Source organism: Mustela putorius, unplaced genomic scaffold (genome assembly GCF_011764305.1).
Source record: "Mustela putorius furo isolate JIRA1106 unplaced genomic scaffold, ASM1176430v1.1 tig00000281_pilon_pilon_pilon, whole genome shotgun sequence".
Classification (NCBI taxonomy): Eukaryota; Metazoa; Chordata; class Mammalia; order Carnivora; family Mustelidae; genus Mustela; species Mustela putorius.
The window spans coordinates 30,333,819-30,359,637 of record NW_025421343.1 but is presented as its reverse complement, the minus strand read 5'-3'; the positions used below and the strand labels follow the sequence as shown (position 1 = coordinate 30,359,637).

At 45.4% G+C, this 25,819-nt stretch overlaps 1 protein-coding gene across 3 annotated transcripts in view; it reads left to right on the top strand.

The window, feature by feature from the left end:
* The window catches only part of DRC1 (dynein regulatory complex subunit 1), a 41,209-nt gene continuing 15,390 nt past the window's right edge, over positions 1-25,819 (top strand). For 2 of the 3 annotated variants that reach the window (XM_013050440.2, XM_013050439.2), the window contains exons 1-7: positions 3-245; positions 9,940-10,027; positions 14,771-14,883; positions 16,707-16,890; positions 17,469-17,606; positions 18,513-18,599; positions 19,269-19,391. In XM_013050440.2, coding sequence (XP_012905894.1) covers positions 91-245; positions 9,940-10,027; positions 14,771-14,883; positions 16,707-16,890; positions 17,469-17,606; positions 18,513-18,599; positions 19,269-19,391 — 888 coding nt within the window. In that variant the 5' untranslated portion in view covers positions 3-90. Of the gene's footprint in view, positions 246-9,939; positions 10,028-14,770; positions 14,884-16,706; positions 16,891-17,468; positions 17,607-18,512; positions 18,600-19,268; positions 19,392-25,819 lie in introns of all 3 variants that reach the window. The other variant, XR_006606513.1, reaches the window with a different exon arrangement.

Below are 25,819 nucleotides of genomic sequence, written 5' to 3'. Positions count from 1 at the left end.
TGCCTCTCCCTGGCAACGGCTTGTTTTTAGCAACCGGCGGCGGTCTGGCGGTGGTCCAGGAGGAGCTGCTTGGGGTGGGAGGCACGTGTCATGAATCCGCCGGGACCCCTGGGGGTCCTGGAGGAGAAGGAGGAGGAACACTTGTCCACCCCGATTCTTGGGCCGTCCATAAATTCTGACAACCCTCAGGAGCGGATCCAGGCCCGGCGCCTCCGCATCGCCGCGCGCCTAGAAGCCCGGAGGCGGTGAGCGGGGCGGTCTGGGCGGGTCCTCAGCGGGGAAGCCCCGGGTGCCCGCGACGCAGGGCGGGGGCGAGGCGGGCGCTTTCCCCCGGCGGGAGGCTCTGAGGGGAGCGGCGGGCGGGCCCCGCGTGTGAGCCGAAAGATAATCATACCCTTCTTAGGCCAGGGTTGTTGCACCTGTCCGTTCACGGACACAGTGGGCTGTCATGTACCAAGAGGCACCTGCATGATCTTCTGAATTCCTGAACACCTCTCTGTGTGACAGCGCTTGTACCTTGCCCTGGTGGCCAGGGTCCGCCACCCTAGCAAGATGGTGACTTCTTGTCTCCTGGCCATTTGGATGCAAGGGGCCCAGAGAGGTGTGACAGTGTTCCAACAAAACTTTACTTATGGACACTGCAGTTTGAATGTAGTATGTTCACATGTCACAAAATATTCTTCAGATATTGATCTTATCTTCTGAGATCATTTTTAAAAGATTTTATTTTATTTATTTGACAGAAATCACAAGCAGGCAGAGAAGCAGGCAGAGAGAGAGGAAGAGAAGCAGGCTCCCTGCTGAGCAGAGAGCCCAATGTGGGGCTCAAACCCAGGAACCTGGGACCATGACCTGAGCCGAAGACAGAGGCTTTAACCCACTGAGTCACCCAGGTGCCCCCAGAGATCATTTTTTAAGAGAAATTTTAGGTTTGCAGCAAAATTGAGTGGAAAGTACAGAGATTTCCCAGTCCACTACCTGCCCCCACGCATACGCAGCCTGTCCCACTATCAACATCCTCCAGAGTGGCACATTTGTAACAAATGATGAAACTGAGTTGACACATCATCACCCTATGTTCATAGTTTACATCATGATTCACTCTTGGTGTTCTATAGATTTTGACAAATGTAATGACATGTGTCCACTATTATGGTATCATACAGAATAGTTTCATTGTCCTAAAAATCCTCTGTGCTCTGCTTAGTTATCTGATCTTTTTTTTTTTAACCATTTAAAAAGTGTAAAAACCATTCTTTGCTTGTGAGCCCTACAAAAATCAGTGGGTCATATTTGGCTTACAGGCCAATCTGATGTAATGAATCAATGTGATGTTGTTCTGCGGGATATCCAGATGGTCCTTATCTCTTCAGACTATATTTTAACTGAGATCAAGAGAATTAACGTGACCCTGTAAGTGTTTGGGTTATACAAGTAAACATTATCATCTGTCGGACGTAAATATGAATGCAAAATGTGCTGCAAAATGTTTTTGCAGGGACCAGAGTGATGATCTAAATGGAGACTTGATTGGGATCACCCCTCCTGTATCCTTGACATCCTTAAGGGTGACACCAATCCCCCCCCCCGCTTAAGGGTGACATCCATTCGGCCTTCCCTGTCATGATAGCTCTTACCCATAGGCCAAGGACTTAATGTGGGAGTTTCTCAAATTCCTAAGTATGTTGAGATCACTCTGATTGCTCTTTGAGGGAAGGGCTTGGAGAAGCCAGAAGTGTAATTGAAGAGAGCAGTTAGGAAGCCGTTGCATTGGTCTGGGGGAGGGATGAAGTTGGTCTGGTAGGATTGGAGAGAAAGCAGATGTGCTCAAGACATGTGTTAGAGCTTCAACTGCCTGGATTTTCTGATTGGGGATATGCTGGTGGAAGACGGGGAAAATGCAACAATGGCTAGAACAGCTGGGTAGGTGGTAGTGCCTTGTACTGAACCGATAAAGCTACGGGGGGAAGTGAGGCAGCAGGATTTGGAACTCAGAGAGTTTGGCTTTGGACATATTAAATGAAGTTGGATTTTGGAAGACATTAAAAATGACATATCTATTAGGCAGTTGGATATGGGTCTGAAACTCAGAAGAGAATTCTGAATTAGAGAGGTCAGTGCAGAGGGTCAACAGCATTATGATTGTATTGAAGACCATAGGAAAGGATTGACTTACACTGGAAAAGAGGATAAAAAGATGAGAGGAGAACTCACGCCAAGTCCTAGGAAAGCTGTGCGTTTAGAAACAGAGAGAAAAGGGAACACTGACAGAGGATTATCTCCGTGATCTAAAGATGCCATCAGTGGCCAGTGGTGCTGCTGGGAAAATGAATATGCAAGGTAAAGAGGTGGACCAGATGAATTTAACAGCCTGAGCTGGGGAGTTTTTAAAATAATAATAGCCTGAAAAGGAGAGTGTTTTCTTCTATTGAACTTTGTTTAGGTAACCAGGCCAATGAAAAAAAATTTTTAAATAAAATTTACAATATGAAATAAGAAAACAGGGACAGATCGATACCTTTTAATTACATTACTGTATTTTTGGGTGGGAAAGGAAGGAAAAACATGAAGAAGTGTTTCCAAAAGAATTCTGTGGGGCTTAGAGAATGATTACATGTAGAACGACAGAACTGAACTAAACAGAGTTCAGCTTCTTCATGTTTTCAATAGCTGGGCTGTTGTTCATGTCAAATCCCTCTTTTTTTTTTTTCTTTTAAGATTTTACATATTTATTTGAGAGATAGAGAAAGAGAGAGCACAAAAGGAGAGGGAGAGGGAGAGAAGCAGACTCACCAAGCCGAAAGCCTGACACAGGACTCCATCCCAGGACCCTGAGATCACAACCTGAGCTGAAGGCAGACGCCCAACTGACTGAGCTACCCAGGAGCCTCATATATCAAATCCCTCTTGTGCTGGGAGATGTAGTACCTTGAGGGTTAGGGATTTACCCTGTGCCTAACTGAGCTGGGACGACAGAGCCGTTTTAAACATGCCCTTAGAACACGTGTGTGCAGCTTAGTCTGTGTGTGTCACAGGCCAACTGTATTCTTTGTGTTCTCTGAATTAACTTCCTTGTTAAAGGATAACACATAGAAAGTTGCTGTATCGAAGCCTACATACATGTTTTTTTCCTTAAGATTTTTTTCAAAGTAATCTCTATACTCAACGTGGGGCTCGAACTCACAACCCTGAGATCAAGAGTCTCATGTTCTTCCAACTGAGCCCGCCAGGTGCCCCATACATATTATTAAAAGATTAACAGTAGCTGTAGAAATTGTTTAGAACTTAGATTAACAGAAGATTTTTTTCAGAAAGGAGTGTTCTGTCACTGACCTTGTTTTGTTGTTGGCACATGTTAATAATAATACACAGACAGACTTTTAGTCCACTGTATCATTTTTATTTTATTTATTTTTCATTATATATATATCTTTAGCGTAACAGAATTCATTGTTTTTTGCACCACACCCAGTGCTCCATACAATACGTGCCCTCCATAATACCCACCACCTAGCTTCCCCAACCTCCCACCCCCGTCCCTTCAAAACCCTTAGATTGTTTTTCAGAGTCCAATGTTTTATTTTTTTTTAAAGATTTTATTTATTTATTTGACAGAGAGAAATCACAAGTAGGCAGAGAGGTGGGCAGAGAGAGAAGGAAGCAGGCTCCCCGCTGAGCAGAGAGCCCGATGCCGGGCTCGATCCCAGGACTCTGGGATCATGACCTGAGCCGAAGGCAGAGGCTTTAACCCACTGAGCCACCCAGGCACCCCACACTGTATCATTTTTAAATGATCTGTAGCCCCCTTGATTGCCTCTGGTGCCCACCACCCTAAGTGCTGGGGCCTCAGTATGCCATTGAGGTGTAGTTTTAGAGAAGAAGCTGTTAATAGAATCCAATGTCAAATAAAAATAAAGAATGGGTTTAATAGGCTAAAGCTCCTGAGAATCCCAGTCTCTACCATCTCAGTTGAAGTTTGAAATTCCTGGAGATGTGACTCCAGTGTAAGGATGGCAGATGGAGCACATACATTTATCTTGGATCTCTATCAAAACTCCATTAGCGTGACATTTAAAGGGATTAAATAAAAAAGACATAAACCCAAAAAGTCAAGCAAAACAGAAGGGACTCAACAGCAACAACATTTGGAAGCTGGGAAGCATAAGGACAGATGGTAAATGGTCTCTCAGATTCAAGACTATGGAAATATAAACCAGCAGTGAGGAAAGCCGAGAGCCCCCCGCTTGATTTACTCTGCAGTAAATCTGCAAAACACCAGGAAATCGGAAGCATCAGGTTCAAGAGGAAGTAGAGATGAAGAAGGGCACTAAAGTGGAAGTAGAAATGAAGAAGGAAAATAGTTGGATGCCAGGAACCTTTTCCCCACCTTGCACAAAAGATGGGAGGTTTGGAGGAAGTAAATTAGAGGATCTACAGTTTGGGGGGTGCTGGGCAGAGACGAGGCAGAAACACTGTACTAAACACAGTGGCCACAGGCACACTGCCACTGAGACCTTGTAGTCCTTCTGGCTGTTCAGGAAATATGGGCAAGTTGGAGCTTCGCACACAGGCAGGAGACTGAAGTCTCTCTGGAAAATTTGACGAGCTGCCAAGGAAGGATTTAAAGACACTGACGTTCAGAGTTGCCCACCAGGCGATACAAGTAGATGGTCCTGTGCTGAAGTTCATTGTTGTCAAGCTGCATGCTTGCATTCAGAACTTCCTTCAGCTCTCCAGTCTTTTATTTTTTTCTTTATCTTTTCTTTTTTTTTTTTGACAGATTGAGATCCCAAGTAGACAGACAGGCAGGCAGAGAGAAGGGGAAGCAGGCTCCCTGCCGAGCAGAGAGCCCGACACAGGGCTCAATCCCAGGACCCTGGGATCAGGACCTGAGCCAAAGGCAGAGGCTTAACCCACTGAGCCACCCAGGCACCCCCTGCTCTTGTAGCCAAGGATTTCTAGACTTCCGAGGAAAGTCTTTATCATGAAAGGTAGACACCAAAATGAACACACAGCAAAAAATAACTTAGAGGAACTTGAGACTCTGTAGGGAAAAAAGACAACAGTACTACATCAAAATGGCTATCATTCAGACAATCCTTGGAGAAAAAAAGAAATGATATTGCAACCACAGAACAAGAATAAGATGCTGTTAAAGGGGTGGTGAGAGAACAAAATAGAGCTCTTGGAGATTAAAAAATATGGTAGAAATGTAAAACTGTAGAAGGGTTAGGAAATAACGGTCATGGAGTCGCCTAGAAGGTAGAGCAAAAAGAAAAACAAGCGGGGAGAGAAAAAGATTTTTTGAAATTAGAGGACCAGTCCAGGAGATCTAGACTCTTTTTTTTCTAGATCCATAAAGAAAGGGCAGAGGGAACAGAGAGGAGGAAATGATCACTGGAAGTATTCAAGAAAATTGATCATAACTGAAGTTTCCTGCTTGGGGTGGGGTGGGTGGGGAACGCCAGTCTGAAAATGTTCAGCCCAGTGGAGGAAAGAAGCCCCACCCACGGGCACACCATTGAGAAAGTTCAGAGCATTACTGAAACACCCAAGTTTGGCTGCCCATTGCTCCAAACGCCAGTTGAAAAAAACTCAAGAGGTGAGTTTTTTTTTTTTAATTAATTAATTAATTTGACAGACAGAGATCACAAGTAGGCAGAGAGGCAGGCAGAGAGAGAGGGGGGGAAGCAGGTTCCCCGCCGAGCAGAGAGCCCGATGTGGGGCTCGATCCCAGGAGCCTGGAATCATGACCCGAGCCAAAGGCAGAGGCTTTAACCCACTGAGCCACCCAGGCGCGCCATGAGACAAGTTTTGATTGGAAAGGAATATGAGCTTTATTCAGAGGGCCGACCATCTGTGGAGAAGGCACACTCTTGTCCAAAAACCAACTCCGATGTATCTGCCTGAAGGTTTTTGGAGAAACTTTAGGGCAGTTAATCAGTAAAAGGGGAGCACAATGGTGTTTAACCTTTCTTGATTGCGGGCAGACTCAGTGGTGCCAGCTACAGACACTATCCTGGTGCTCAGAGGCTGTGTATTGTGCCCTGTGGGTGTGTGGGGGAGTGGGGAGGTTGTGCAAGTGGGTTTCTTACCGAGGCTTTTGAGGAAACAATGCAATGCCTAATCTATAGATACACAAAGAAAGGGTTAGTTAATCAATCATGTGGGCTAAAAGTGCTTGCTAAAACTTGAAGACGACTCATTGGCCGGATGGGCTGAGACAGGAGTTTCAGGAGCCTGGAGAGCCAGAGGGGCCTATAAGTTTCTGGAGTGAGAACAACTGTCACATCCAAGGAAAGGATTAAGAAACACAGTGACTTCAAGGTTTTGAAATAGCAACACTGGAAGGTAGAAGATACCGCAGCAATGCTCTCAAAATTCTGAAGGAAAATGATAGCCAACCCCGAACCCGAAATCCAGCCAAACAATCTATGAAGTGCCAATTTTTTAAATCCGAGAAGGGACTTTGTTTGGTCAGGAGGTGGGGTATTCAGTAAGATGGCGGCTCCAAGGAGATCACGTGGGTGGGAGCCCCAAGGAAGCAGTTTCCTGAAACTGAGGTAAACCTGAGGAGGGAGAAGTCTCTTTGGAGTTGACTCCTTTGGAAAATATGCTAGGTCAGCAAGCAAAACGAAACAAAGCAATAAATTTCTAGTATCCCTGTTAAAGTAAACAGAACAGGTGAAATTAAATTTTGTTGTTTATTTAACCCACAATGTAAAAATTTTCTTTTAACATGTAATCAGTGTCAATTATATTGAGGTATTTTACTTTGTTTTTTATTCAAGCCCTTCAAAAATCCATGTAGTCTATTTTATACTCATAGGACATTTCAGTTTGGATCTGTCACTGGGGGTCAGTGGCTCCCTTCCTTGGACAGGGCAGTGCTAGGAAAGTCAGAAATGCTAAGTAAAAGGCAGCAATGGAGTTCCAGTGAAAACTAGGTTAATAAGAGTTCTTTCTCTTTCTGAAGCACTGGTCTTTGCTCCAGGAAGTGGAGCAACTGGAATGATTATTTAGATAGAGTTGGTTACTTAATTGGTGGTCAAAGTAGAAAGTCAAGAGAACAAGTGCATTTTGTGTGATAGTGGGAGATCCATGAACCCAGCAACTTTGGAAGACGAGTGGAATGGAACACTTAGTTCTCTTAGCAATGGCCAGGAGTAGATTGAATAAGAATATGGAAGTGCATGAAATGACAAGAAAGAAAATGGGGTTTTCGTTAGACTTGGAGTTGGCAGGGAGCAGTAACTCAACTCTGTAAGGGCCTATTTAGCCAGAGCGGCTCCATCTCAGTTGAACAGCCATTTTGTTGTTTATGCAGTAAAACTTAAACTGACCCCACCAGAGGACTTACTTAAAAGCAAGTCCGGGAAACTAGTAAAATATGGTTGACCAGTCCCAGGTAATAGAGCCCAAATACAAGGGCGAGTCAGGCCAGGTGGAGACATCCAATCAGTGGGGCACGCATACTGTTTCCCTAGCTACCAAGGAGTGTGGGCCCCGCCTTTTGGGTGCCAGTTCTGACCAAGGTGATAGGCTAGTTCAAATATCTACTATAGGGTGAATCGTAATTCAATTGGCCACCCGTGTGTGACCTAGCATGACTGTGTAGCTTTCTCTGTGTGTTACAATCTCACTGGCCACCTGTGTGTGGCCAGGCTCCACCACATGGCCTTTGCCCTTTAAAAGTTAGTCTGTAAGGCTGGGAGGGTCGCTCTCTCTGTAAGAGGCAGCCCCGAATGTTTGGCTGGATTCCCGATGCTTGGTACGAAACAAAGCTTTTCTTGAACTTCGCTTGACCTTCGCTTTGTATCACTCTCGCTACTTTGATCATGGACCTAACAACTCCACATTTCAAAAATGCTGTAACACTGTAGAGCAGAGCTGAACTTTGAACAAAAGGAGTGGAAATGGAAGTCAGTATTAGAAAGAAATCAAGAAAGAATGAGACAGAGAGATCTGCTTGTTGCACTGCAGATGGGGTCCACAGGATGGTTTCATTTTTCTCGTGCCCTGGGAGTCCTCGTGGCCAACTGTGTGCCCGAGGGGAGAGGGGCCTCCATGTTGTAAATGAGATGGAGATTGGTGGGGTCATTCCCCCATGCATCCTCTAAAGAAACCCATAGTCTGGAACCTTATGTTACCTCCTCTTCTTTGGTCTGATTTTCTGATTAACACACACACACACATACACACACACACACACACACACACACACACAGGCTATTAGTAAAATTCATGCTGTGCAAAAATAAAGAGAATCGAAATCCTCAGTTAAATTCCCTTCTCTTAAATAGCTATTGTCATCTGTGGTCATATGTCCTTCCAAAAAATTTCCATGTATATATAAGCCTATTTTCAAAAGAAAATGTATATTATACTTTCCATATTGTTCTACAACTGGCTCTTTTTACTTAACTGTCGTGGATGTCTTTGTATACTGCTAGAAATTACATCATTCTTTCTATAGGCTACAAAATATTTTGTTTCTTTATTTTAAAAAAGATTTTATTTACTTATTTGAGAGAGAGACAGAGAGAGCTTGAGCAGGGGAGAGGGAGAAACAGACACCCTGTTGAGTGGGGAGTCCAGACTCCGGACTTGGTCTCGGAACCCAGGGATCATGACCTGAGCTGAAGGCAGACAGACACTTAACCGACTGACTCACCCAGGTGCCCCCCACTCCAATTTTTTCTTATGTTGTTGTCTCGTAAGCTCTGAAACAGGTGGGTATTAGCGAGGGTTAATATGTGTGTAGGAATGTTTCCATGCTTCTGCTAGTAGAGTCAGTGCTGTAATAATCATCCACATGCAGATTTCTCGGAGTACTTTCTGCAGGGAATTCCTGAAGGTTGGGTCAGCCTTACCGAGTCACCTTTTATTTTATTTTAGTTTTTTATTTTATTTAATTTTTTTAAAGATTTTTTTTTTTTTTTAAATTTTAGAGACAGATCACATATAGGCAGAGAGGCAGGCAGAGAGAGAGAGACGGGGAAGCAGGCTCCCTGTTGAGCGGAGAGCCCGACACAGGGCTCGATCCCAGGACCCTGGGATCATGACCTGAGCCAAAGGCAGAGGCTTTAACCCACTGAGCCACCCGGGCACCCCCCAAATCGCCTTATAGACAGGTTGTTATACTTCACATCCCTGGCTGTGGTGTGGTGTGAGTAGTTGGGCACCCATGCCTGATGTTATCAACTACTTATTTATTTATTTATTTGAGATTTTATTTATTTGTTGGAGAGAGAGAGATAGCACGCAAGTGGAGGGAGTGGCAGACAGAGGGAGAAGCAGGCTCCCTTCTGAGCAAGGAGCCCAATGCAGGACTCGATCCCAGGACTCTGGGATCATGTCCTGAGCCGAAGGCAGACACTTAACTGACTGAGAAAGCCCAGGCATCCCATTATCAACCTTTTAAATCTTTTCTCATCTGGTATGGAGAGTAATGATACCTTACAGGCTTCTCAATTGCATTTCTTGTGTTCTATGTGAAGTTGAACGTATTTTCAAATGTCTGTTTGCCTGTTGTATTTCCCCTGTAAATTGCCTGTCCACGCATCCTTTGCCAGTTTTTCTAATTGTTATTTTGTCTTTTTTGTATTGATTTGAAAGAGTCTGTTCTCTTTTCTAGATGGCAAAATTTTGTCAAGTATCTTTTATGAGTTTATCCCTTGAATCAAGGAGAAGAGTTTTAAATTTTAAGAAGTAAAGTCTCTCAATATTTTTATTTTTTTTTTCTAGCTTTGGTCTTATTCTAAGATGGGTTTTCTCCTGTATTTACTTATAGTGTTCTTATGATTGTGTTTTTTAATATTGAAATTTTTATCCATATGGGATGTATTTTCATATATAGTATGATGCACTATGGAAACTCTAAATATAGAATCCACATACTAGAAATAACTTTAGCTTCTCTACTTTCTCCCATCACAGGGAAGCACTTGGAGAATATTTAGATGGGAAGAAAGAGAGTGAGGAAGATCAAAGCAAGAGCAACAAGCAGAAAGAAGAAAGCAGACTGGTATGAGCTGGGTGGCGTATGGTCCTATCAGCCAGGGACGCTAGCTGGGTGTGAGGTCATGGTTTTCATACTTAGACCAGAAGACTCTCAAGAGGGATTGCGTGTTCCTGCTTTTAGTTAGGCAGAGCGAATTTGAATCTTTCCCATTTCATCCTGTGAGCTGTTCATTAGCACAAGTCAGGGTGTTCACGCTGCCCATTCAAGGCCTTCTGTTTCCGTCCTAACGTCAGTCATCTCTCCCGCCGATACCACCTTGGGCCTTCACTCTGGCTTGGCCGATCTGCTCACTCATCTCCAGTGGGGGCTCTGCTCGTCCTGTTCCACGCCTCTTATCTTCCGGGGTGCCAGTCCCTCCCTTACCCTCCTCCCCGCTGTCCTCTACCTCCGTCTTCTCTCTTCTCGTCAGGATGCCTTCCATCTCAAGTCCCAGCTCGAGGGGACTGCAAGTCCATGATTTCTTCGCAGCCCAGGCTCCTTTAATTCACACACCGGGCACTTCTCTGTGCCATGTGTTTCATTTTAGACGTTTTCTCCCTTGTAGGACTTCCAGTGTGTGTGCCTGCATGTCCGCAGCAGAGCTGTAAGCTCCGTGAGAGCGAGAGCCTCTGCGTATACCTGTGGATAGTGCAGGGCTTGTACTCAATAACCACTAAAAAGAAAGTCATCGATTGCTGTCCCATGGCAATGCCAGGGCTCCTGGAATGTTTAATAAAGGATTTGGAACAACAGGTGCAGGAAGAATGAACAACACTCCCAAACAGCAAGCAGGACTGGCAAAGTGCTGCATTTAATGAACTGTTAAATGAATATCCTAGGGCAGCGGGATGGTAGGAATTGAGGGAAAGAAAAGGGCTGCCCAAGCGGGCCTGATGGGGAAAGGTTACATGGAGAAAGTGGGATTTGAGCTGCATCTTGGAAAAATAGGTGGGACTTATAAAAGCAGAGAGGAGAGAGAGCATTTCTGGCAGAAGTTGAAGTACACTTACTGTGAGAAAAAAAATACTCAAGTTACTGAAATGTCATTATAGAGCAAAGAGATCTACAGAGACACCTGAGTGAACTGTACGGTACTGGGTCAAAGATAAGATACCTTACGGTGGCGGGAAGAACACTGAGCTGCGGTGTGTTCTTGGTCCCCATCTGGTGCTCATTGTGACGTTGATGTGTCCTGCCTCCTGTCTGTACTGGGGTCACTTTGTCGAAATGTCGATCATCTCTGAGCATGGCTGGGTAGGATCAAAAGGATATTGTATATAATCTGGAACCTCCTGATATAGTTTATACTGCTATGGTCTTGAAAATATTGATACAGGGTTCATCTGGAGCACTCTTTGAGTGTGAACCCGAAGAGATAATGTTGCTTTCATTAGCAGCTTTTCTTTTCTTTCCTTTTTTTTTTTTTTTAAGATTTTATTTATTTATTTGACAGAAGGAGATCACAATGAGGCAGAGAGGCAGGCAGAGAGAGAGGAAGGGAAGCAGGCTCCACTGAGCAGAGAGCCTGTTGTGGGACTCGATCCCGGGACCCTGGGATCATGAACTGAGCCAAAGGCAGAGGCTTTAATCCACTGAGCCACTCAGGCGCCCCATCATTAGCAGCTGTTCAAGCTTCCTTTCACTTATGACTTAAGTCCTGTAAAGTGTTGGCATAGAAAAGAAATGTATAAAATGTATAAATACCAAATGCTGCCTTCTTTAATATCAAGATATTAATAACTGGTTCTGCCATCAGACTTCGACAGGAAGGGCCACTGTCCTTGGCCCCACCCCTTATCAATCATTTTTACTTGGTGATTCTTTTGTTTCCTATTTAATCTTGCTCCAGTTTTATAAAGATATTCTTCCAAGTTTTCTCTTAGAAGCTTTATTTTTGTATCATGTACATTTTGGTCTGTAGTCTATCTTGAATTGATTTTTGTGGCTGGTGTAAAGGTAAGGTTCAAGGATGCTGTGTTGTATATGGATTTTTAATTGAACCAGCACCGTTTATTGGAAGGATCACCCTTTCCCCCACTGCACTGCAGTACACCTTTGTTGTGAGTCAGGTGATCACATATGTGGATTTGTTTCTGGATTCTCTGTTCTGTTTTATTGGTCTACTTGTCTGACTTTACACCAGTTCCACACTATTTTAACTACTGTAGCCTTATGATAGGTCTTGACATCTGGTGGAATAGGTCCTCTAAGTTTGTGATTCTTCAAATTGTCTTGGCTATCCTTGACCTTCTTCATGTCCATATAAATTTTACAATCAGTTTGTCAGTTTCCTCCAAAAAACCTGCTGGGATTTTTAAAAGTTTTATTTATATATTCTAGAGAGAGAGCTGTGGTGTGTGTGGGGGGAGGGGGTTGAAGGGGAAGGGGAAGCAGAGGGAGAAAGTCCTCAAGCAGACTCCTCCCAAGTGTGGAGCCTGATGTGGGGATCAGTCCCAGGACCCCGAGATCATGACCTGAACTGAAATCAAGAGTCAGCCACTTAACCCACGAGCCACCCAGGTGTCCCCTGCTGGCACTTTAATTGAAGTCAGATTGAACCTATGGATCAATTTAGGAAAGAATTAATATCTTACCAACGATGAGATTTACAATCCATGAGTATAAAATATCCCTCCACTTATTTAGGTATTCTTTAGTTTTGTGAACAATGTCTTATGCTAAATTGTGTAAGACTGATGATTTGCAGACCTGTAGCCCTGGAACAAATAATACATTATATGTTAACAAAACAAAAACAAAAACAATGTCTTACACTTTGCGTTGAGGCTCTAAGTGTTTTTTTGCTTATATATAAAAGTACAAATGGTTTTTTGTATAGTGACCTGATATTCGCAATTTTGTCAAATTCTCTTGTCAATTCTAATAGTTATCCTGTGGTCTCTTTTGTTTGTGTATTTATTTTTTTTTTACATATGTAATCATATCTGAAAACAACAGTTTTATCTTTTCCTGTGTCTGTTGGTCTGTTGGTGACTGTAACATTTTCAGTTTTCCTTTGAGTCTGAAATACTTGATTCACAAATTTCTGATGTTTGCATTGTCTGAGCAGAAAATAGATAACTGTTCAAAAACTACTGGAAAGCCTTTACTTTCTTAGGCATGTAAAACCATTTGGTACAAGTGCTACAACTGTGGCCATTTAAAAGAATTCTGGCATACCTCTGGATATCGGGGTTAAGGCTTCCATTCTGTATTCTTTAAAACTGCATTTCCAAGTGTCTTTAGGAGGGCGAGATGAAATAGAATCTCTGATTGTTTCAGTGACTCCTTCGTATGGAGAAGCTCGTAGGTTCTTTGTTCAGAAACAGTCCAAGAGCCGGAGAATTTTTAAGTTCCAAAACAGACTTAGAAAAATGTAGGCACAGCCTAAGGGTACCTGAATTTTTGGTTGAAATCCTGTCATCACCCAAAGGTCAGGAGTGAAGACACTGATGTGGAATTCAAGGAGGGATTTATTTATTTATTTACTTACTTATTTATTCAAGATTTTATTTATTTGAGAGAGAAAGAGAGCAGGAGCATGAGCACATGAGACGGGGGAGTGCAGAGGGAGACGCAGACTCTCTACTGAGCAGAGAGCCTGATGTGGGGCTCGATCCCAGGACCCCAAGATCATGACCTGAGCCGAAGGCAGATGCTTAAACAACTGAGCCACCCAGGCACCCCCAAAGAGGGATTTAGAAGCGGGGCACCAATAGCAAAATTGTTGAGCTATTAAGGGAGGCAGCGGTGGAGCCCGAGGGTCTGGAACAGAAGACGCCATGTAACAGTAGCTTAAACAACATAGAAGCTTATTCCTCTGGCTTCCTTAGTAGTTCAGAGCATCAGGACACTGTCCAGGGCTGATGCGGCAGCTCCTCGATGTCGGGGACCTCATCTCCTTCTGCCATTCCTTCGGTGGCTGCATGTGCTCACCGTGTCATACCAGAGCACCACACGCTGGCCCCGGAGAAGGGGGGAGATGCGGCAGCAGAGGACAGGCCTTTTCCCTTCAGTGCATGAGTTAGAAGGGGCACACATCACTTCTGCTCAGGTTCTGTCGATCAGACTGTATTCTAGCTGCCAAGGAGTTTGGGAAGTTTATCCATCTTGGTAGGTCCAATGTCCAGCTAAAATTGGGGATCCTGTTACTCGGAGAGGAGGAGGGAATGGATGTGGGAGGATGGTTGCCATTGTCTCTACCTCACCTCTCCCACTGAATTCTCAGAAAAGTGCCTGGTGGTGTCAGTTCTTGGGGGGTCTAGGGGCGAGTGCTGAGATGTGCCTCAGGTATCTGCCAGTGTGCTAGCCAGCTGGTCCCTAGTCTAATGAGAATAAGCCACAGTACCTCCAGAATCACATGTGCTATTAAATCATAAGCTCTGATATCACATCCCCAATATCCTGATGGAAAGAGATTGTCAAGTACATGCTACTCGTAAGGATCTTACGGTTGCTTTTGATTCCCGCTTGGCTGGATAGAACAGCTATAGACAGCTGTGCAAAAGGTTTCTAACTTAATAAATTCTTTTTTTTTTTTTTAAGATTTTATTTATTTCAGAGAGAGAGAGAGAGAGTGGCGAGAGAGACCATGAAGTGGAGGGGTGGGGGGAGAGGGAGAGGCAGGCTCCCCCGCTGAGCAGAGATTCCGAAGCGATGTAGGTCTCGATCTCAGGACCCCGGGATCAGGACCTGAGCTGAAGGCAGACGCTTCACCGACTGAGCCACCCAGGCGCCCCTCTAACTTCATAAATTCTTCGTTTTCAGAAATTGAATAAACTGCTGCTCTGTGGCACTGAGTTGGTGACGAATATCCAGGTGGCTACCGATGTCAGAGAGCTCCGCAGGAGAGTGGAGGAAGAGGAGATCCGGCGCCAGAGGTGCGGAGGCCCCGCTCTGCAGGGCGGACGTGAGCACGGCTCTCCCACGGCTCCCCAGAGTCTCCCCGACCGTTGGGAAGTGGCTGTGTCAGAGTCAGTCCAGCAGAATCCCCTTAATGCCCTTTAGGAACGAATCTCCTCCTTCCCTCCCTGCATTCCTCCTTTCTTCCCGCTTCTTCCACGTGGCCATTTTAGCTCGTCTCCGCAAGAGCACGGGGTTAACAATGTTTTTCGGTGTTCAGCGTAAGGAGTTCCTTCAGCACCTTTACTAGCTTTACCAGTAGGCAACTGGTGATTTTATTCTTGTGACTTCCCACGGTCTGCCTTGGGCTGTTCCTAGCAAGAAATTGGCTGATTTCCCAGCCACGCCAAGGAGGTAGGCTGTTTCCTATGACCATGGAGGAAAAACTGAAGGTCTTCAGCGGCAGACGTATAGGATAAATTGGCAAGAAGACCTGGCTGTTGTTTTTCATTTTTTGAGGCCCAAAGTCAAGTGAATTAATGTGCTCTGTGCTACTAGCTCGGAAGGGAGGCAAGAAGGAGAGAGGGGAGTGTGAGTTTAAGTTGTGACTCCTGTCTTGTAGGGCTTGGCACTCTTGTCGGGAGGCAGCCTCCTACAATGACAGTCTGTGAAGGTAGGGAGAGAGTCCTGGCGTATGTCCTAGTGGCCATTCTTAGGGGGGACCTCACCTCTCATCCTCACGCTTCTCCTCAGGCTGGTTCCCTCCTCGGTACACTTCATCACAGAGTCTCTTTTGGAATTTCTGGAAAGGCCATGCCGATTTTCCATTCCTTAATGGTGGAGTTTCCCTATTTTCATGGCTCCCTGTTTGTTTGTTTTTTTAAATTTTTATCTATTTTTAAAAATTTCTTTTCAGTGTTCCAGAATTCATTGTTTATGCACCATACCCAGTGCTCCATGCAATATGTGCCCTCCATAATACCACCACCAGGTTCACCCAACCCCCCACCCCCCTCCCCTCCAAAACCCTCAGTTTGTTTCTCAGAGTCCACAGTCTCTCATGGTTTGTCTCCTCCTCCGATTTCCCCCAACTCACGTCTCTCCATCTCCTCATGTCCTCCGTGTTATTCCTTATGCTCCACAAATAAGCAAAACCATATGATAATTGACTTTGCTTGACTTATTTCACTCAGCATAATCTCTTCCAGTCCTGTCCATGTTGATACAAAAGTTGGATTTTCATCCTTTCTGATGGAAGTGTAATAATCCTTAGTATATATCGTATGGCCCCCTGTATTTACTGATGATTTGGGAGAGGAATGGTCACACACCCGAAGTTATGTCGATAACCAGAAACAATCATATGGGTACCCTTTGTTGAACGACTGCTGTGCCGAGCGTCATCTCACCTAACCCTGGGAGGAGCCGTAGGAAAGTCGGTGCTTTCATCCTCCCTCTTATGGAGGAGAAAAATGCAGCTTGCTGTGGGTCATGGACTTGTCTCAAGTTGAGAGTCTATTAGTGGCAAAGTCAGGCCTTGGTCACTGGAGTTGTACAGCTTGTCACGGAAGTACGTGACAGACTGTTGATCTGCACGCGTATGTGCGTGTGTAAGTAGGTATAGCTTTAAGGTCCATCTGCTTTTGTTGTGGGTCACCTTGTTTATTTGCCTTCTTGCTTCCAAGCACTGCTTAAGCTAAAAGAAGATTCCTCAGAGGCTGGTTTGGTTTTGAGCGCGGGGTGCGTGGGAGCAGTGCTTGAGGCCCTGGCTTGGTATTTCAGACTCTCGAGAACCGGCCTGCTTCAGCAGGAGACAGCTTCCCCAGCTGGGCTGGCATGGCCACTGTGTTTGTATCCACAGACTCGAGAAGCTGGAGAACGAAGTGAAGACCAGCCAGGACAAATTTGATGAAATCACTGCAAAGTGGGAGGAGGGCAAACAGAAGAGAATTCCCCAGGACCTGTGGGAAATGCTCAACACCCAGCAGGTGCACTGTGCTGGGCTGATCGAGGACAAGAACAAGCTGATCAGCGAGTTACAGCAGGCGAGACTCCCGGCCCCCGACTCTGCTGCATGGGCTCAGGCTGGGGGATTTGACTGGCTTATTGGTTTGCTCTTCCTGAATGGAAAAATGAGGAGGTGTCACTTCACGACTCAGATTATTGCACAATTCAGGCAATAAATTCAACCAGAAGGAAGAGCTTTGGAGAAATCTGAGAATTATTGGTGACCTTAGAAAGATGCATGCGATTTTATGTTTTCAGTTAAGGAATGGCATGTAGTCTGCAGTGGATAGAGTCCCGTGTTGGATCCTGGATCGCCATTGCTCTGCTGGGGGCTGTAAGCTGCCTGGGAGCTTATAAAGAGGTTTACAGCAAGTAGTCACGGAGGGTTTGATCGCCGGCTGCTATGTCCGGCTTTGCCCCTAGCTGAGGCCACTGTGCTCCATCAGCCTGTGCTTTCTCCCTGGCATCCTCAGATTCTTCTGAAGTGACTTTCTCTGTGTATAGCTGTGTATTCCTAGCATTCACAGATACTGAAGAGCGAGGTCCTGGGGGAGTGCGCTTGGCACCTCTTCCCTCGGTCTTATTTGGTTACCAACTTTCGGTTGCTCTTCTCTAGGAGTTGAAAACAAAAGATGACCAGTATGTGAAGGAATTGAAGAAGCAGTCAGATGACATCTGCCTGCTGCTGGAGAGAATGGAAGAACAAGTGAAGCACGTGATGAAAACCTTCCGTCAGGAGCTGAATTACATTGAGGTAATGGTGCGGTAGAGTTGCCTTCTGCCCCAGGTTGGCCCTGACAGACACAGGTGTCTTGTCCTGTGATGTCAGCCCCTTCACTTGTTTACCCATTCATGCACTTGCCCAACAACTATTCATTAAGCACCTACTATGTGTCAGACACCGTCCCGGGGGCTGTGGATACAGCTATGAACTAAACAAAGTATTCTAGTAGGAGACAGATAGACAATAAACAGATAAACTACTAAATATATAGTTGGACAGGTGGTCATAAGTGCTCTGCAAGAAAATAAAACCATGGAGGGATAAGAAGAGTGGAGGAGAGGGGTGTGTGTGAGCTGTTTATTTGTTGTATTTATGGCAGCTGGGGGTGGGAGCATGGGAAAACAGGTTCAGGAATCAATACTTTAAATTCAAATGAAATGTTAAGGCTTGACACTGAGACTGGCCTTTCCAGAATGGAAGAGAGCCAAGAGGATTCCCACCATCTTGGATTATTATAGACTCCTCTCTGCATTCCTTGGCCTACCTCTTGTGAGCAACGCGTTCCTTTGTTTCGTGGGAACCCCAACCATGCAGCAGCCCTCGGCATGATTGAAGCGCATGCCGGGGCTTGCCCCGTCACTTCACCCAGGGCCCTGGCCTTCCTCCAGCTCCCTCCTCTGATGTTGGCTGAGCCACAGGGCACTTGGCACATTTCCTCTCAAAATTTGTGGGAAGTCCAGACTTCATAACACTAATTTCCACACAACTCCTTCTGTACCCCTTTGCTTGTATGAAACTTGGCAAGGTTGCATTTGGATTTGACTTGGACTGTCCAGTTGGTACATGGGCCCTTGTGCAATTACTTATGAGTTTTTTCCTAATGTGGAACTGCCCAATCAAAACAGAGACTAGAGCCCTCTTCTTTCTTGGTTGTAGAAAGCATTTGAGGTAGAACGACAAGAAATGCTGGCCAGTAATAAGAAGAAATGGGAGCGGGCCCTGCAGGCTCACAATGCCAAAGAGGTGAAGGGGCGATGGGTGCGGAAGGGGGTGGGGGAGGGGCAGCGGGTGGGGAGGATGTGTCAGGGGTGCTCCTTGGAATCTGGGGCCGTATCTGCTGTGACTGAACTCACTAGCCTTTATGTATCTTGGGGAGGATTGCCATGGCAGACATTTACTACTCCACTTCGTGGTTAGTCTCTGCTGCTCCTGATGGTGACGTTTGCTTCTAGTGGTGGTGAATACTACCTTCCTTTGCAGCTCGCTGGGGTTCCTGTGGTCCTGCCCCTCTCTTTTTTGTTCCCAGGCTTCTACCCCAGCCACGGATGTTTGTGACTCAGAAGATGTTTTAAAGGATGGGGGGTATCACTTTACTTCAGAGACATAAAGAACAAAGAAATAGCTTGACCAAGATCCAGTGGGGTTTTTTTGAGAAATACAAATGTCTGACCGCGGGGCCCATGGCTAGTTTCTTAATGGAGCAATCCTCTTGGAGTTTTTCAAGTAAGGAGGCTCCCGAGTATGGCAAAGGATACAAAGCTTTGGGGCCCAGGAGCTTCTGAGGGCTGACTGACTCCCTCCAGACCCTGACACTTGGAGACCCTTCACTGGGTCATGCTGGTCAGGCCACCCGAGGGACTGAGACAGGGCAGGGACAAGGCTGACTTTCCTCTTGTCTTCCTGTGCCTTCAGCTGGAGTATCTTATGAACCGCATCAAGAAGATAGAGGACTATGAGAAGCAGCTGAACAAGCAGAGGGTATGGGACTGGGAAGAGTACAACATGATCAAGATCAAGCTGGAGCAGGATGTGCAGGTCTGACTTGTTGCTCGGCGTCTGGTGGCGGTTTCGTCCTTGGTGACTGCCCAGAACGTTCTAGAGTTAGTCCCTTCAACAGATACATATTTGTTATCTGATTTCTTTCAAGCGATCATATCTGAAGGAACTCATGGACAAAATATATGGGGAAGAATTCTTTCTTTAATAAATCCTGGAGGGCTGCCAAGAGGCTAAGCAGGAAACCACAACCTGAGGAATCACTGGGAGGATTATGACTTTAGCCAAGCAAAGGGAAGGTATCCCCAGGGCAAGCTAAGTCTGTCGGGGCCAAAGCAGAACAGCCACCATCTAGTGAGTGACCAGGCACTTAAGGCAGGAAGGGGGAGGCGAGGGGAGTGGGTGGGGAGGATGTGTCAGGGGTGCTCCTTGGAATCTGGGGCCGTATCTGCTGTGACATATTAACATATTAACACAGAAAGGAGGAATCAGTGACCACATTTTTATGCCAGGAAATAGGCTACTTACCTGGCAAATGGTAGGCCCTGGATTCAAACCAGCTCTGTCTGGCTCGGTAGCCTGCAATGTTCCTAATATTCCAAACAGTCTCTGGCTGATGGTTGGACATCGCAGTAAGGCAGATTCCGACTTGCCGTCAGAAAGAACTAACTCACTCCCTCCCTTCTTTCCTTTCTTCTGCCCTCCCTCCCTCTCTCTTTCTTTCTCTCTTTCTTTCTAGATTGATTTATTCGAGAGAGAGCGAGCTCTGGTGGGGCAGAGGGAGAGGGAGAGAATCCACAGAGGGTGGACTCTGTGCTGAGCGTGGAGGCTGACTTGGGGCTCAGTCTCATGAGATCACAGCCTGAGCCAAAACCAAAAGTCAGACACTTAACAGACTGTGCCACCCATGCGCCCCAGAAAGAACTTTCTAATAGGTAGAACTGTCCGATGTAGAAAAGGGTCATCCCACAGAACAAAGAGTGTTCTATCTCATAAAGTATTCAAAGGCTGCCTGACTGTCTGTCTTCAATGCTGAGGAAGGATTCTCCCAGTGGAAGGTTAGATTTTCTGGTTTGTGATGTTCTTTCCAAGCCCAGGATTCTGTGCTTCGTTAGTTAAAAAAAAACGCTCATCTCTAATTACATGTAGGTGTGATGTAATTAGCTCTTAATGTTTCAGCACAGGCTATTCACTTCAGTCTCTGTCTAGAAAAACTTGTTAGACTAAAGCTTTTGCACGTAGCCTGTGATGGAATTTCAGGCCCTACTACTCTTGTGCTTAATGTGACAAGGTGGCATCAAAGCCTCTCCAGACTACAAATATTCTTACCGGTCTTGAGACTTTTTCTGGGCCTTTCTCATAGTAATGTCATGGAAATGGGAGTCACTGACGAAGAACAGTGGGCATCTGGGAGCGCAGTGCTGCGTATGTGGGGTGTGTACATGGCATTTTTAATGAAAATGGCTCTTGTTAAGCTTTCTTTCGTTATTTTGGTTTTATGATAATTTATGGGACAAAAGGACACACTGCTGGCCTCAAACAGTGAAATAATGGAAACTCATGTTCTTTCACCTGTGGTTTTGTTTTTCCTTTTGCCTTGAGAGCACGTAACACAAGATTTACTCTCTTAACACATTTTAAAATATACAATAACAGCATTGTTACTCAAAGACCTTCTGTTGTAACTGTTAGATCACCAGAACCTATTCATCCCACATAACTGGAACCTTGTGACCTCCGCCCAACACCCCACTCTTTCTCCTCCCCCAGGCTGTCTGCTTTAGATCCCACATACAAGTGAGACCATGCAGCATTTGTCTTCCTGTGTCTGGCTTATTTCACTTAGTATAATGTCCTCTGTGTCCATCCCTATTGTTGCCAATGGTAGATTGTCTTTTTTTATGGCTGAGGACAATTTCGTGATACACCACATTTTTCTTTCTCCATTAGTCCACTGATGGACACTTAGGTTGTTTCTATCTCTTGACTGTTGTGAATATGCTGCAATGAACAACGGAGGGCAGACGTCTCTTCAAGTTGCAGATCTCTGTGCCTTTGGATCTATAGCCAGAAGTGGGATTATTGGATCAAATGGTAGTTCTATTTTTTATCTTTTGAGGAATCTCTATACTCTTTCCAGAGTGGCTGCACCAGTTTGCATTCCCACCAGCGGCTTCCTTTTCCACATCCTTGCCAGCACCTGTTATTATTGTTTTTTTTGACAAAAGCTATCCTAAGAGGCATGAGGTGATATCTCATTGTAGCTTTGATTTGCATTTCCCTGATAAGTAGTGACTTTTATAACTATTGGTCATTTGTATGTCTTCTACTTGGGTAGTTTATTATTATTATTATTATTATTAATTTTTGCCTTTGAGTTGTAGGAGTAGAACCTCACATTCTTTTTTTTAAAAATTTTTTAAATTAAAAAAAAATCATTTATTTATTTATTTGACAGACACAGATCTCAAGTAGGCAGAGAGGCAGGCAGAGAGAGAGGAGGAAGCAGGCTCCCTGCCGAGCAGAGAGCCCAATGCAGGGCTCAATCCCAGGACCCTGGGATACTGACCTGAGCCGAAGGCAGAGGCTTTAACCCACTGAGCCACCCAGGCGCCCCCAAACCTCACATTCTTAATTTAATCCTCAAAAGCTTGAACATGCCAAAAAATTCTGGGATGTGGGGAGATTTTTGGGGGTAGGAGGTGATGGAAGACTAGGGAGGTAAGGGACGGAGAGCCTGAGAACCTGGGAGACCCGCGTCTCCTGGCTTCCCCTGTCCAGTTGGACTGCCCATGGAAGGTGGGTGTGTGGGAGGCAGACAGATGGAGATATTCAGAGCAGGGAAGTGTGTGCAGTTCCTGTGTTAGAATGGAAACCAGGAGTATACTGTACCAAATTACATTTTAACTTGAAACAGATAAATCAGGGATTGGTATATTGCCGTATGCAGGGTATTTTTGTAGATAAAACTTGATCATAATGCCCCTTACGTGTACTTTCATTAGATAGTAAAGTCCAATAACATCGATTTTGTCAAGAAGATTCAGTATGCAGCTTAACATCAAATTTGGTTTTCCTAAGTAATTCATAGCACTGTATCAGTTCTGAAATATACAACTAAAATTTTTGCAAACCACAAAAATATGAAGGCTCCAAATACAAAGATTTGATTTGATGGGTAAAGTACAAGAAATAAAGAAGAGAATGAATACTTTCCAAGTGCTTACTGCCAGTAAGGTGACATTATTGATGAGCAAAACGAAGCCTGTAAACATTATGTCCTAGAGAGGGATTTTTACCACAGCCCCCCATCGCCCTGGCCCCAAATAACACTACTAGAAACACTTAGTGCTTGATGCAGGAAGCAAATATTTTTTTTTACTTTGGGTCCTACTTGTGCTTTTAAAATTGTAAAATGGTTTAGTTCAACTTCAGGGACTGTTACCTTTAATACCAGAATATTAATCACAAAAAATCAAGTCCAAGTTACTTATTTAACAAACACCATGAACTTAACATTGTGCAAAGCACAAAGATAAACAAGGCACAGGTCCTGAGAGCAGAGGTGAAGGGGCCCAGTAGGTTCTCCAAGTCAGCCCACAGGACCAGGGGAAAGGCTGTTTTAAATTTCCATTCTGCTTGGGACAATGATGGCAGCTGGTTTTCTGGAGGTTGTGGGGCAGGAGATGGCGTGGAGAGCGGCCGCGGGGAGGCTCACACCGTTGCAGGAAGAAGGCGAAGGTGGGATCAACACCCGCAGCCCCCACTACACGGAAGGCCTTTCCTGTCAGGTTAGATTGTAATCTTTGTAAATTATTCACAGAAACCAAACACGATGTTTCATGGTTAGTCTTGGAAACATGAAGTACAGCTTTGCAACAGTATCCTTAGATAATTGAAGAATGAGGGCGGACAGTTAACAAAATCAATTCCAATTTTAAAATATAAAACTATCTTCAACGTATGACAACCAAGGATGGCTGTGTGTTGAGACTAAACCCTGAGATAATTAACAATAGAGTCACCAGGACCAAAATTACCTCAAGCAGGTGTTGAAAACAAATAATGAGTCACATAATATGCGCAGCCGCTGGTGGCTCTGTTGGGTGAGACAACCAGACTGTTAGTTCTGCAAGTTCATTGACAACACTGCCAGTAACTCCCACGGGGCATCGTGACTGCAGAGGCCACAGGGGTCTTGGACCAGAGCTGGGGTGACCGAGCAGCTGATCTGGGATCCCCTAGAGATGGAAAGCCCACAGTGCGTGGTGCATTACTAGTCCTTCCATGTGTCAATCTCCTAGGACCATATTCTAGCAAAGAGCAGGAGCAGGTGTGTTCCACAAAAGAAAATGAAATGGGCTAATAAATAATTAACCAGGAGCGCAGGCAAAGAAATGCAAATTAGAACCGGCAGGTGACATGTTTCTTTGTTTGTTGTTTTGCCTATAAAATCAGCTCAGATGTGAGTTCTTTCAGGGCACAAAGGAAAAGACATGACCTGCTTACTAATTTAGCTCAGAGTTTTGTGAACCGTGTTCAGCCAGGTGAGGTATGTGTGGTGGTTTCACAAAACTCACAAAAAAAAGTGAGTCAGTGATTTTTTTTTTCCTTTCAAGATGTATCGTGCAGGAAAAATAGAGAGTGGGTTTCCGTTGTGAGAATTATTTAATGATTGGACTTCAGGGGTGAAATTTACATGAACACTCACTGCTAGAACTCACGTGCTCTTATAATTGTAAAAACTGTCCTATGACCAAAGTTTGGGAAATGCTGTCTTAGTGCCAGGGACTTATTGCAAAGCTATGAGAAAAAGGGGGTCCCGACATCCTCAGAGCAAACACCAGGCACCCGGGATCTCAGCTCCTCAGTGTTGTCCCAAATCAGAGCAAATCCAGAGAGCATTCATACCTTCCAGATTATCTCCATTCAACGAGGAGCTTTTCTGCTGGACTTTGTCCTGAGTGACCTCCTAGGTCGGTGGCCTTCTCCATGTCCAGGGCTGGTCACATGTTAAGCAGCTGGGCTGGTTTCATTTGGAACATGGAGGCACAAACCATTGCGAGATACCTACCCACAGTGGAGATTTAGAACTCTCTGGAATAGTTAAACAGGGTGCTCTTGACTGATTCTCTCAGTTATCCATGCCAATGCCTTTGTTCTCTGCATCACCTCCTGGCCGGTTACCGTCCTGAGGATAGTCCGGAGCGGGGAGGGGACGCTGCCTAGATTCCTTAGCAAGGCCCTGTAGCTGCATGGAAGGGGACGGGGGAAGGAGGCTTGGAAGAGTGCCACATGTCACCTGTCCCTGCTTGTCAACCTCTGATTACACTTAATTGCGGCGTCTGTTCGTCTGCTCCCGCCTTTCCACTCAGGAAAGGCGGGAGCAAGCTTGCCTCTATTTGCCCTGTCTCTAGCCCTGTCCTGCTCTTGACAAAAAATTTTTTTTTTACCCACAGTCAGCATGATCTGTCTTCTTCCCTTCCCTCTTTCCTCTCTTCCTTCCCTTCTCGGATTTATTATTTGAGAGAGAGAGAGAGAGAACATGAATGGGAAGAGCAGAGGGAGAGGAAGAGAGAATCCCAAGCAGACTCCATGCTGCGTGCAGAGCCCGATGTGGGGCTTGATCTCATGACCCTAAGATCACAGTCGGAGCCGAAACCCAAGAGTCAGATGCTTAACTGACTGTGGCACCCAGGTGCCCCCAGAGCGATCTCTCTCTACTGCCCAACTGCTCTGTCAGCATCTTTTTTGAGCATTCCCTGCCTCACACCTCACACCCAACACTGCTCGTGGTTTCCCCAAAGCACCTCACTCCCCTTGCCTCTCTGGACCTCTGTGCCCGAGGCGTCCTCATGAGCGACTCCTCATTTTCCAGGTCTCAGACATGCTGGTGCCCACTGTTCAGGGATACCTGCCTGGCCTTCAAGGCCATGAGCATCCCAGGCTACCCTGTGCCTCTTGTCACTGGTTCTTGTCGATCTGTCCCTCTCCTAGATAGGGCAAGACTGTGGCTTTTTCAGCAGTGTTTTCTCAGCAGCACCTGGAAAAGTGTCGACATAGAGCAGGCCCTCAGATCAGTATTTGGTGAGGGAATGAATATAGATAATGGAAATCCAGAAAGAATGGATGGTCATGTTTAGTGTCCTTTAAAATGAACACCATCTGTTAAACCCCAGCACTGCCGGTTGGAGGTCAGAGCGGGGACACCTCTGTGGCAACGAGAACTTGCGTTTCTGCTGGGGTGATGTGTATCTCCCCATGAGGGTCTGGTGCACAGCACCGGAGCGGGCCAGACTGGAAGGCTCTAAATGCCATCTCTCCCAGGCTGTAGGGACACAGGCTTTAAGCTTACAGCAGAATGATGGATATTTTCTGTAAAGATTTTATTTATTTATTTGTGAGAGAGAGAGGGAGAGGGAGAGCAAGAGGGAGAGGGAGAAGCAGACTCCCCATTGAGCAGAGAG